This window comes from Acanthochromis polyacanthus, chromosome 2, assembly GCF_021347895.1.
Source record: "Acanthochromis polyacanthus isolate Apoly-LR-REF ecotype Palm Island chromosome 2, KAUST_Apoly_ChrSc, whole genome shotgun sequence".
NCBI classification, from domain to species: Eukaryota; Metazoa; Chordata; class Actinopteri; family Pomacentridae; genus Acanthochromis; species Acanthochromis polyacanthus.
The window spans coordinates 16,020,439-16,034,410 of NC_067114.1; the positions used below are offsets into that span (position 1 = coordinate 16,020,439).

Below are 13,972 nucleotides of genomic sequence, written 5' to 3' on the forward strand. Positions count from 1 at the left end.
TGGCTCATAGTGACGCACAATAACACACTTCCTCGTTAGAAATTTCTACTTAAATCACGTCTTTGGCTTTTGACCACTGAGCAGCTGTTATTGCACTATAATTTGGGACTATAGAAATCATTACACATTTAGCCCTTCACTTTCCAGCGACCTTTATATTCCTGTTTTTCTGGCTTCAGAGTAGTAAATAAAGTCCAACCCTTCTCTGTTGTGTTCAGTGTAAGCCCATATTAGTGGTAGTCAAGCAAAGAATTTTATTTACTGTAATTGGAGGCTGTGATATGTATGTGATCATAAATCAAATATTTGATCAATTGAAATGTTAAACTGATAGTGGCACCAGATGGAAAGTTAAGGGAAATCCGATGTGACTACAGTTTCGATAATTTTAGCGTTCTGCATGACTATTTTTATGCCTCTTTGCTGGTGACAGCTGTGAATGGAGACATTATGTTTTTGGGTTGTCTGCCCACCCATCTGTCTGTAAATTCTTATAAACAAGATATCTCCTTTACGCTTTGGGGACGTTTGTCGAAATTTGGCCCAAAGGCTCACTTAGACCCAACAAATGACATACAACATACAACCACAAGGCGGTAACTGTAGTTATTATGGAAATTAGGGTCTCACTAATGATTGACTGACTGACCAGCTCTGAATCCGCAGAGGTGAGCTGCTCGCATGGCTAAAAACAAATGTCAACTTTCAGATTCCTGTATGTTCCTGTATGATTTGTGTGAAATCACGTACGCTAGTGTTAATTTTATTTTACCATAATTTCAGTAGGCTGATACTTGATTTCCCACTTAAAATGAAATAACTGCCATTCCTCTTAGAAATACCAGGTGCTCTGATTAGTCCGTCATCACATTCAGCATGCAGAACCTCCCTCATGTCCTTGCACATGTTATCTATAAAAAAACAAAAGTCAAATGTTACGCTCTGCAAACTTAATTGCATATTGGCTTGTGATGTTTCAATTCATCACAGATGTCTTTAAATTGGTCTACATGAACGTCTAATGCTGACAGCTAAACTGAGAGATGTTTTGCGACCACTGACAGTGGTGAGGACAAAGTTGGGGTACATTATTCAGTCCTTTGGGTTGGAAAAAATGAATTTCAGTGCTTTTCTATCCCATGTCTGCAGCTTGTAGCCTGGTTCCAGAGCTGCATTCGAGTTTCAGCAGTACACTGTATGCTTTTAAAGCAGTGAGTCAAGCACAGTAATAGCATAACAGGTTACATAATATAACTTAACCTTGGCCTGATGCCCCGATAATATCACTAAGTCATCTGCAGCTAAGTGCATGTGGATAAACACAGCACTGCCTGTGTTAGTATATTTTCTAAACAAAGCATTTTTGTTAAAATTTGATTGCACTGATAGAACGATTCCAAAACTAACAAGACACTATGTAAAGATTATCACTCATTAATGCTGACATGCCATTGGCAGGAGTTTAGAGCTACTCTGTTTAAAATGCTCCCTCACCTCTTGGCTGAGTGGAAGTGAGGTTGTGTTGGGTGGGACAACCAGGCAGCAGCAAGACACCAGAACAGACCTTAAGCAGGGACATGTAAGGAAAAGACATCATGGTGGATCATTGTAAACAGTATTGGACCTTCAGCACTCAGAACTAATCATGTATAAGACCTTCTTTCTTTCTTCTTCTCTCTCTGACTTGTCCATTTTACAGTATGCAGCAGAAGCGTGTACACCCCTGTGCAATATCACTTAATATCAAGTGATTCAAAATTGTGTCACCTTACAATAGTTACACGCTATTAAGTTGAACAGCAGGACTTTTGCTCTCATGTTAAATTAAATCCTAACAGTTTAGATTTACTATGTTAAAAATACCTAAAAGCACTTCATAGTCCCACCTTTATTTGTGATGACATACTCAGTTCTCATCAACATGGAGATTTTAAAGAAAAGATTCTGCATATATTTTTTTCTCAGAGACACTTTTTCAGCAGTTTTTTTTTTTTTTTGCTGAAGGTGTTGTGCTGCTTTTAAACATTCAGGTCATAGTTGTAACTTTTTTCTTTTTTTAAGAAGCTCTTGTATGATTTTTGACAGTGTGTTTTGGATTGTTGTCATGGTGGAATATTCTTTTCTGACAAGCTTCTGCAGACTGGGAGGCATCTTGTCAGCCAGTGTTTTGATCCACCGTCGTCCTTCACTGTCAGGACTATGTTTTCATCGTGGCCCTCCTATACAGGTTCACACCAAACATGCTGGAATCCATCTTAGCTGAACAAATTCCCCTTGATCTCATCTGACCAAAGAATGTGCTCCTAAAATTAATCGGAACAAATTTTGTTGTACAGTTTTGTGCTTTGGGGCGAAGTTTTTACTGTTGGACCCCCCCCCCCCCCCCCCCCCCATGGAACTCAACAATATACAGGGTCTTTCTTGCTGACTGAATGTCGTTGATAACTCCTCTGCCGAGTCATAAGCCCTTGCCTGTTTTGTTTTTTAAAGCTAAGTTGTGCAAGTACTGGACTGTTTGTGGCATCTTTGTAGGAATACAGCTATTGTCACTCTGATTAGTGGTACTATCACTCGTTCCATGCTTTCTGATTGCTGTTGCACTGTGTTTCCCCTCTTTTTAGTCGGTCACTGATCCTCTGATATTCTTTTCCATCTTTGTAAAGTCTCACAATCAGATTTATCAGTTTCTCTGGCAGTTCTTTCTTCATGATGGAGGCATGCAGATAGACACAGCCCACAGGTCCAAAACTGGGAAAGCTCAGGTGTTCACAACTCATTTTATACATATTCTTGCAGTTAGCCTAATTGAAATCCCACCTAGTCTTTTTTTCAGTTATCACAGTTATCACAATCACTTTCTACTCTGGGGCCTATATTTTCAATTTGATCTTTACAAAGTAGTTATTTTTGATGTGTCAGAGGCAATACTTTATTTTTCAGATTTGAAACAGTTACAAATTTGACTCATTTGACATTTAAATGATATTGCACAGGAGTGGCTGTACTCACTTCTGTTGATTGACAGATTGTGGGAGGCAAATCGCAATTAGCAGGAAGAAAATCAAAGAATGAGGTGTGTGTGCATGCGTGTGTGTAATCATCCTTGACTCAGAGGAAATTTTAGATTGAACTGAAAATGTTGAGTCACTTTTTTTTGACTATTTTTCTATGGAATTACTGTTAGTGTGGACAAGTAAGTTGTTCTTTGCTGTTTAACACACACAACTTCTGCCTCCTGTTCTATCATTTGCTAACCTCGTGCTCACCATAATATTTGTTTTGATGTTGAATTATAGTTGTTTCTTTCATATAAATTAGCAAATGTTAACTTGCCAAAACACTAAACCAATTAATTAAACATAAAATCCACTGAACGTCTATATGTGAGCGTTGTGCCGACAGCTACAGCCTCCCGGAGCTGCTAACATTGATGTAGGCTGTTAGTCTTGCTGAGTGCGTCACATCTTTACCTCGTAATTAAGCGCTGTAAATTATCAAAAGGTGGCCAAAATGTCAACATGTGTACAAGTTGTCAGGCTTCCCAAGTTTGTTGCCCAGTTGGCTGAATCTGTATTGATGACACCATGTTTCCAGATTTCAACAGTTCCTCTGTTGACTACAACAGTAGCATAAATGTCAGAAGTGTTCACCAGAGCAACAAAAAATAAAACTCATGCTGTGATGAAGTATAGCTCTCCTTCAAAATATGTCTTTCTCTGTTTTTTCATTTGCAAATACAGTTTTCTTCCAGTGCGACATATCAACATATTTTGATTGACAGCTTCTGTGTACATGTGTGGCCTATTTTTGCATGAAGTCACACTCATTTGTCTCATCCATGATATAAAAAAATGTATTAAATAACAGAGGTCTCTATAATTGGACTATTGGTGTTTGGCCAGTTACTCCTTCGGCTGCCTGATCATATTACATGCCAACGTTTGCCGTGTCCTATTTGACTGTAATTGAATCTGTGTAAATGGCCTTTTTAATTTTAGATTTGACTGCAGCTCATTGTTGGGATGGACGTGGTCATTTCAATCTCGTGTTGTGCTTTCATTTTCTATTTTTGTGTTGATATGCACTGACGGGGAGCAGGAAAAATGTGTTGCAAACTCGAAGCGGATTCTTGTTTGTGCTGGGGGACATTTCAGCCCTCAAGCCTCACCCACAAACAACAGTGTGTGGTGTTTTTCTCTGTTAAAGTATTGTTTCAGTGCAGACTTTAATCAGAAGAAAATGCCATGTACTACGTGCAGTCATACTGTTTAGTACCTTCAGCCGTATTTTAGAGACTTTACTGGAATGTTTGTGTGGAAAGATGGTCATTTTGAATGATTATACGAAACATTGTTTCCTAGGAAAATATTGCTATTTTAACTTTTTGTTTGTTTTCTACTGCAGTTGATTTAAGCACATTTAAATTCCACTCACATTCTGTCTGCAGAGGCTGAAGAAAAAAATATGTCTGAAATCCTCAGTAGAAAGAATCAAATGTATTTACATTGCTAAATAATGTTAGAGTTTTTTCTTCTTTATAGTTTCTGTGAACAGACCCGTTATGCTTCTTTTATTTTACTGTTATTTTTGTCAACTCGATTTTACCAAGAAATCCTATCTCTGTAGCAAAAGTCCAGTGTAACAGCCATACAAACTCACAACATATTAAAATACAATACATACATATCAGCAGTTAAACAAAAATAGCTGTTTTAACACAGAAAAACAATCACATGCCCCACATTATGATGCCCTTAATGTGATTAGGAGATACAAATGTGTCTCATTTTAGATCTTTCTCCAGATGATTTCATGCAAAAATTACACAGGAGGAAAATAGCTTTACCCTGTCTAAGCATGCCGTGCTTTAAATCAACCAGAGAACCGTAATGTTCCTGCTATGCACGTCAGGTTTGACAGGTGTGTGCTCATGCATTAATAACTGCTGTCAGATACTAATTTCCTTTAGGTTCATTTCACCTTTTGAAGAAGAATTGCATTAACAATTGAAATTTCTTAATTGAAGGACCTTAATGTTTTAAGCAGATTGCATAAAGTAATTTGTAATAATTCCATAGTGCTGCAGTCTGAATACCAGAAAAATGTGCCATTATAGGGCAATTTTACTGTAAATTTCAGCTGTTAAAAATATCAGTGTTTGGAAAGGATGCCTAAATAGTCTTAAAGCCGTGTTCATCCCCTTTAGTTGGAGGTCTGTTGACCTTTTCTCAGAACTTCTCAGTTGTTCTGGCATGTTTTTCCTCAAGAAAAGAACATTCCTACCAGTTATGATATTGTGAAAAGTGATTTTTGAAGTCTGGTATCGGGTTCTGATGCTTTGATGTTCCATTTTGCTCTTATGGGATGCCTAACTTTCAGTTACAAAGCTTTTTAAGTTTCTACATTCAACAATAGAGATAAGTGACTTTGTGTTTGTAAAACTGTGACCTCAGTTTTACAGGTGATCTGTCTAGTTAGTCTTGTATTTTTTCACCCATAATGCTGGCAAAACAAGATCTGCCCCTTTGCCACCCAGATCAGAAAAAGTCTGCAAAGATGCATTTAACATGCTGATGCCAAGAGGGAATAGAGAGGTGACTCGCCCCTTGCAGTGTGCTCTGTGAGACCTTATATTGAAAAAAAACATATTTAGTAGTCAGCAGCATGAGACCAATTATCTTTTGACCTTGTTTAAATTATGCCAAAAAAAATTATTTAGAATATACTTTTGCAAATCAAGAAAGTCACAGTTTGCCTTAAGACTGTTGAACTATAAAACTATGCACATACAAATGAGAAAGACCACAAAGCTGAAAGTCAAATCAGTAACATCATCCTAACTTTATGTCTCCAAAGCTACTCAGAGCTGATGAACATTTTGGTAAATTGATAGATTTTGCGCATAGCTGAAGCTCTTAACATGGCCAGGATTGTAATGATTTTCACATCCTCCAAAAACTTGTTCTCTCATTCTGGAGGAAGGAAGTGAAATATGCCATGCAGCCATGTTGGTGCTGGTGATGTCTGTTGTATGAGTCAAGAGATGTAGTTCAGTGAGCAGTTTCACACAAAAAACGATTACAGTACTTTATTTTTACAAGCTACAAATACTTTCTTGGCGACAACATCGTATGTAAAATTCAGTGGCAAAATTCAAGATTCTACCTCTCTTTCATTTTCACCACGTTCAACATCCTAGTTTAACATGTTTGCATGCAAATTGACATGACACCTAAAATATAGCTGAGGTAACTGTTTAATATGCTACTAAGATTGCCATATTATCATAATTTATCCTGAAGACAACATGAATCATAAATACAACTCATTCAGCGGTAGACTAAGTGGACTAACATTTCTGTCCTTGGAGCCACAGTGCCAGCATGACTAGTCTACACCATGTTTAGTTTGAATATGAATCTTACAACCTCATTGTATATCCTATGTATATTTATGGAAGTACATTTGTCTCGTTCACTGTTGTGTTCGAAACCTGGTGGTTCCATCGCTCTCCTTTGTTTCCGCCTCTTTGGCTGAGTGGTGGCTATTTAAGTCACATATATTTAAGGAAAATGTGAGGGTTGACTGTCTTATTCTTGTGTCGTATTTCAAGCTGTGGAAATTGCATGAATTGAGAGACCTGCCGATTTTCCATCATGTTCAAGCTGATGACCACTCTGTCCTAATTGCTTTTTCTTTGCGTTTCCAGTTAATAGGTGGGTTTATCCTGGCCATTGGCATCTATGCTGAAGTGGAGAGGCAACGTTTCAAGACGCTGGAGGGAGTGTTTTTGGCTCCAGCCATAATTCTGATCCTGCTGGGGATCGTCATGTTCGTTGTTTCATTCGTTGGAGTCTTGGCTTCACTGAGGGATAATCTAACTCTACTGAAAGTGGTGAGTGGTGCACTGACACCTAAGTAACAGTCTTCAGCAACAAAGTGGTGTCATTACTGCTCAGTCTCTACATTTTCTAGGTATTTATGTGCAGAACTCCACTATCAGTCAAAAGTTTTAGAACTCCCAAATTTTCCTGTTTTCCATTGGAAGTTATGCATATTTATGTCTCTTTGTGCTCTGAAATGAAAGCATAGAACAAACAAACAAATGAAGTTTACAAAAAAAATCACTTTAGAAACCAAAATCTTTTCTAAATTTTTGACTCATCAAAGTAACATCTTGTGCAGACATAACAGATGAAGACACTCATGGTATTCTTTCCACAATGGAAATCAAACATTCTTCAGAAAGTTCTTCCCAACTCTGTAGCTGAAGTTCCCAGAAATGTGTGGCACTTGTAGGTTGCTTTGCTTTCACTTTTCTGTCCAGTTCATCCCAAACCAGCTCCACGAGGTTTAAGTCTGGAGACTGTGCTGGTCACTCCATGTTTCCAAGCTTACCATCTTGTTCTTTTTCCTAAGGTAGTTCTGGCATAGGTTGGACTGATGTTTTGGGTCATTATCTTGCTGTAGGATGAACCCCTGAATAACTAGGAGCATACCAGAGGGTACTGCATGGCGCTGCAGAATGCTGTGGTAGCTGTTTTGGTTCAGGATACCTTTCACTTTGTACAAGTCTGGATCCTGGATCCAGCATAACAGCTGCAGACCATCACGCTTACTCCTCCATGTTTGACAGTTGATGTTACACACTGAGGAACCATCCTTTCTCCTACTTGACGGCGTACAAAGATCCTGCGTGATGAATCTCAGATTTTAATTTATTTTGATTCATCAGTCCATAATACCTTCTTCCAGTCTTCAGTTGTCCATTGGTGGTGTTTCATGACCCAGGCAAGCCTCTTTTTCTCATTCTGACATCTTAGCAACGGTTTTCTTGCGGCAACTCGACCTGTCAAACACACAACTCCAAGTCTTCTCTTCACAGTTGAAACTGAGATTTGCTTTCTACAACCACTATTAAGCTGTTCTTGGAACTGTTGTCCTGTGAGCTGCCTATCACCAAGCTGTTGGCTCTCAGAAACTTGTCTTCTGATTCTTTTGTGACTTTGGGTCATCCAGACCTCTTCCTGTCACAGTGTCCTCCAGTTTCTGATTGCCTTTTGAGGGTGAAGAAAACTGTACTCGCTGACATCTCGACTTTCTTTACAATTTCTCTGTAGGAAAGACCTACATTTTTTCACCATTTTTATAGAAAAACACTACTTTCTGCAGTACAATACTGTTCAAATAATGCTCTATGGGGCATGGTGCCATGGTGTGTTCCACCATTACTTTCATGCAGACAGAGGGGGTTGTAAGTAATCGAGAAAAGTTGGGACACCTGTAGGATTTGGTAGCACCAACTTTCAAGGTTTGATCAACTTCCATTACTGCAGAACAACTTTAAATTCTGAACTAATTTCTTGTTCCCTGAAAAATGCCTTTTTGTATCATTCCTAAATGTAAATTATCTTTCTGTTTTGGGTAACCTTACCTTTTTCATATCTGCCAATTCACCACTTACCTTTATACCATTTCAAGCTATTTATTGGACTTGTACTACTTGAATTTAATTCAAAAACTGGAAAAATTGGTGCATTATAAAACTTTTGACTGGTAGAGTATACTAAATGGGAAAATGTTTGTTTAGTTGTCTCTACTCATGGCAGCTGACAGGAAGCTCCCTTCCAACATCACAGTTATAATGAAACAGTTTACTGGTGAAGAGAGAGGGAGGGAAAGTCACTTGGACAGATGACCAGTGACCATATTCAGGGGGAGCTCAATTTGTGTTTAAACTGTAGCTTTTAATAAAGGTTGTTGGTACAAATGATAAGTTGTACATGAATATAAATCTATGCCAAGATAGGAATTTATGTCTGTCGTTTTTTCTGGTGTAGAGTAGTTTATGTACGTTACATCAATCGGTAAACAGCAACATGTTAACAATGGTTTTATACTAAAAGCAAAAGATCGAAAGACAGATGGTATTTCAAATGCAGAATTAAATGAGTAGAGTGGAAAAACATGCAGCAGCCTTTATGATGTCAGAATGAAACATGTCTTATGTTAATTATGAAATGTTTGGTGCCTGATGAGCTTCTGATCACTCATGACATATGGAGAGAGGACAGCAGGGGAGTGTAACTATGAGAAGACAATGGTACACATCTAAACTGTTAACATACATAACTTTCATGCAATGGTGAGAAGAACCCTGATTTCATTGTATCTAAGCTGCCAACACTTAATGAAATAAAATATCACAAGGACAAATTTTGAAATTTGAAGTGTAAAATGGCTGTTGTCTGCTGTGTCACAGTTCATGTACACCCTGACCATATGTCTGATCCTGGAGCTGCTGGGAGGAGTCTTAGCGCTGGTGTTCCACAACCAGGTGAGCCACACAACATGCTAATTAGTAAGAGATAAAGGATAAGATGAAATATAAGTTCATTAGTCCTGATGTAAATTCTCATGCCAGATTTTGTTGAGACAACAAAATTAAATAGCATGACAATAAATGCAATGGAAAAGCAATATGATATCAGTATGATGCAATACTGAAAATAAGACAAGTAAGCTAAAATAGGACTAGAACAGAAGAATAAAAAATAAGATTGGCAAAGACTCTGGGATATGTATGGATGATATGTGAAAAATGTTCATATTGCACATGAAACCTGACAGAGTGAGAAGCTTCTACCTCGGCGGATGGTCAGTGAGGAAATGTGAGAGTGGAACTTTATATTTATAATATTTATGATGTTTAATTTGATTCCTTATTCTCTATCTATATATATTCAAGGTAGCATGAATGATGCTGCTGTTGTGAAATAATCAACCGTGACCAACTACATGACTTGAGAATTACTCTGTTCAAAGATTATTATTTGTATTAGTTTGCCCAGCTTTTCTGATCTGTCGCTGTATTACTATATGAATATCCTCTTCTAATATACTTCTATTTGTATTTCTCTTATTGTCTTCCTATCTCTGTCTTCAGTTTTGTAAGTAATTTCCCTCCCTGCAATAAAATCCAGTCACGTTCTTTTATTTATTCGCCACAGCACAATCTGCTGTTTGTGTGTGACCAAAACCCGTGAGGCAGATTCTTCCAAAATCATGAAAAATTAAAAAATAGATGAGAGCTAAGAGGCTTTATATGATATTCACACTATGTATTTATTTAATGTGCCTAGACTGGAATGTGTACCTAATTTAATAGTTGCAAATTACTGACACGCTGGACGTTTTCACTGATGCACTGCAGGTGGTTAATTAAAAATGCCATGTTTCTCTAACGTAGAGGCAGCCAGCCCAGGGGTCCAGACCACCTTTGAATGAATCCTGATTAGACAGTGTGGTTAGAATGTTCAATTTGCTCTGCTTTTGTATATTCCAATGAACGTGACTGCTGTAATACTGCTTTTAGTGAAAATGAAACTGTTGCTGCTGCTGTTTCACATTAAAAGGTTTTTCGGGGTGAACCATTAGCTGGCTCTTATTGTGACAAAAACCAACAGAAAGTTGTGTCATTGTTGGAAAAGGCCTTTAAGAGAGTTTGCTTTCCTGCAGAGGGCAATTTCAGTTGAAGTGAACCTCCAATAAATTTTTTAAGTAAATAACATCTTTAGCCGTACTGACATTATCGGAATCCTACAGAAATCAACAGGAATTCAGTGTCGCTATTATCTTGACACTTTCACCTCTAATAATGCAACTCTAAATTTAAAGGAATGAACACTGAGCCGTACTCCAGCAGTGTCATGTTTATTTCATGCTGTTCAAATCCTTACTGGTGATGAGAGGTTGGTCTGCAGCTACAACCAATAGAAGAAACGGCAGTTTTCACAGGGACTGTTTTGAATACTCTGCCACTTCATCTCATGGTCATGTTTACATTTCACTCAGTTCTGCTTTTCTTGGTTCTTAGTTGTTGCTTGGTTCTAGTTCTGTTTCCTTGTTCTTAGTTTACCTGTTTTTTGCTCTCTAGTTCTTAATTTAGGTAGTTTTTGCCTTTTTATATCTTATTTTGTACATTTCATTTCTAAAGTTCTACTATTTCTTTTATCTCAGAACCTTCTAAGTGTTTATTTAATGTCTACTGTTGCACGAAGAGAGAGTAACATAATTTCAATTCTTGGTATGTCATGTACATATTGAAGAATTGGCAATAAAGCTGACTTTGACTTTGAAAGAACCACAGTTTCCAAAATCGGACAAGGCTTGTCAGGTTAGGAGCTTGTCGGCAGCATGTTTGTTGCTTTTATTTATCGTTCACATTGTGCATAGAGAATTAATCTCTCAGGTCGGAATGTCAAGGCAGACTCCTGCTATTGCGTCCTGAAGTGTCTGAGGGAGAACATTCAGAACAAACCACCTAAACTGTGGTACGATGCCGTGCGAGTGTTCCAACGCACTGTGTGTTTAGTCATAGTGCAACAATTACACACAGGCTTTTAGCTCACAGCTTCATGGCTCTGTGTGACTTTCTCCTCCTCTCCAAAATACAAACAAATTGAAGGGTTGCCGTTTTGACATGGTTTAAGAGATCCAGGGTTCATAGCAGATGGTTGCTGACAGTCAAAGGATGCTCATTACGGCTCACACTTGTTGCAGCGGGCTCCCTGCAGTCTCTGAAGAACCCTCATACTTCAGTCACATCTTGATTGCTTTTTTCAGATCTGTTGTGCTCGTGTACAAGGCAAAAAGCCGGAGAAATTGTGTCATTCTAAAAATTTAAAGAAAAAACATGTTGCAGTTGATTGCTACTAAACTGGCAGAATGGATCTGTAGGGGTCGTCTTCAGTCACATTTGAAGACATGAGGGGGTTTTCATTTATCTGACTGGTAGAAGATTGTGTGATCGTGCTTCATGATTATAAAGCAAAATTGGTGTGATACTGGCAGTCATATGCTAATATATTCAATTCATTAGTTTCCTTCATTAAAAGCTCTCTCATTCATGAATATCTGAATGTGTCTCTGTGGGGAGAATCTTGAGTATCAGGTTAAATACATGACTGAGATAATGTGTTTTACATGATCTATTTTATTGTTTGTGTCTGTCAAGAGAGTATCTAAACTATTAACGTAACGACTCTACATGTCAGTGTGGTAATGGCAGATTTGTTTTAGATACAATAAAGACCCAGCTCCTCATATGTCACTCCTTTATTTCACTGATGTATCGTTTACATTGAGATTGAAATGAAATAGCAGTGCACGAGAAATGTGCTCGCTTTGATAAGATTTCTGTTTCTTGTCTCCATAAGTAGACTTTTATAAAGATGGATTTTTTACATGTCATTTCCAAGATTCCATTATTTAAAGTGAAAATGACATGTGAGCTTTATAATGAGTTCTTTAATAATATCCCAGTTTCTTCTGTCTCAAAGGAAAACTCTCAGTCGACTCAATTTCTATAAGTCACTGTATTGTACTGTAGTTCAATTGTGGCTGCCTTGTCCTTATAGATCCATTGTGAAGTTCTCATATGTTCAAGGGAGGCAGAAAGAAAAGAAATGAAAATCCAATCCAATATTTTATTGTCTGCAGGACCCATGGTTGAGAACATTGTCACTTCATAATAGAAGCGGTCAAAAGAAAGGCATGACAAGCTGTGAGAAGCTTAAATAGGGTAAAAAAAATCCAGTGCTTTGTTGTCCTTCATCTTGACTGAACTATAAATAAGACGAATGTATCAAAAACAAAGAGTGGAGTGGAGAAATTAGTGGAATAAATGTTGTGTTCCCTAAATTAAAACTTTCAGTTCAAAAGCTCTCAATGAATGTTCTCCAAATTAGAAATATTTATTCTCAGTCTCTGGACAGACTGATACATTAAATTAATGTGACCCTGCTGCACCAGATTGTGACTGACAGATGTAAGCTGTCAAACTGCCTCATTTTAATATCCCAGTTCACTGACTCGGTCACCTTGACTAATCAGAGCATTTCCTCTCCACAGCTGCCCGTTTGACTCACTGATTGTGGACCAGCTGTGTCTTTGAGACTGCACCAATGTGGTAACTTGACCTTATTCACCCCACTGACATACACTAACTGTTTATGTTTCTCCATTACAGACTGTGGAATTGCTGAACAAGAACATCCGAAGGGGCATCGTGAATTACTATGATGACCTGGACTTCAAAAACATCATGGACTTTGTTCAGAAGAAGGTACAGCTGGGTCACACATTTTTTATTTACTTGATAAGGGATGTGCCTGTGAGCAAATCGCAAGGATGGGAAAACTGAATTAGTTTGTCAAATATGTAATAATGCAGTGTAGTGCAGCCAACCAGCCTGTTTCTCATTGCAAGGCTTAGTCAGGGTTTGTTGGAAGAAGCTGCACCACTAGTGAACTTGGCTGCTCACCTCCATGTTGTGTCCAAAATGATCAGAGAGGTGTTGAGTGCCTGCTCACAGAGCAAATCACGCTGCCACAGACAAAGCCTGCAGCTTTTAACGAGCGCATGGGAATGCAGCACCCAGGGTCAGCAACCTGATCACACACTGGAACTAAGAAGCAAACATGAAACTCCACTGATTAGCACATCAGGAGTGAAGACAAATGTTTCTTTAGTCGGTGTGCTGCAAGCAGTATGTCATTAAGCAATAAGTACCTTAACCACCGATGTGTGTAAAGACGGATAAACTCTCTGTGACCTCACTCATAGGTTTCAGGAAGCGGTTTTGAAGCTCAGTGTAGTATGTTGGCACTGTCTAACTCCTCTTAACTCTTTCATTTATATATATACACACGTGGACAAAATTGTTGGTACCCCTCAGTTAAAGAAGGAAAAACCCACAATTCTCACTGAAATCACTTGAAACTCACAAAAGTAACAATAAATAAAAATTTATTGAAAATTAAATAATCAAAAACAGCCATCACTTTTGAATTGTTGATTAACATAATTATTTAAAAAAACAAACTAATGAAACAGGCCTGGACAAAAATGATGGTACCTCTATAAAAGATTGAAAACTATTTGACCAGAGTGACATGATTAACTCAGGTGT

At 38.0% G+C, this 13,972-nt stretch overlaps 1 protein-coding gene across 1 annotated transcript in view; it reads left to right on the top strand.

Annotated features, from left to right (window-relative positions):
- The window catches only part of tspan15 (tetraspanin 15), a 42,545-nt gene that overhangs the window by 5,881 nt on the left and 22,692 nt on the right, over window positions 1–13,972 (top strand). Inside the window, exons 2-4 of the mRNA XM_022213291.2 lie at window positions 6,710–6,895; window positions 9,263–9,337; window positions 13,031–13,126. Coding sequence (XP_022068983.1) covers window positions 6,710–6,895; window positions 9,263–9,337; window positions 13,031–13,126 — 357 coding nt within the window. The remainder of the gene's footprint in view (window positions 1–6,709; window positions 6,896–9,262; window positions 9,338–13,030; window positions 13,127–13,972) is intronic.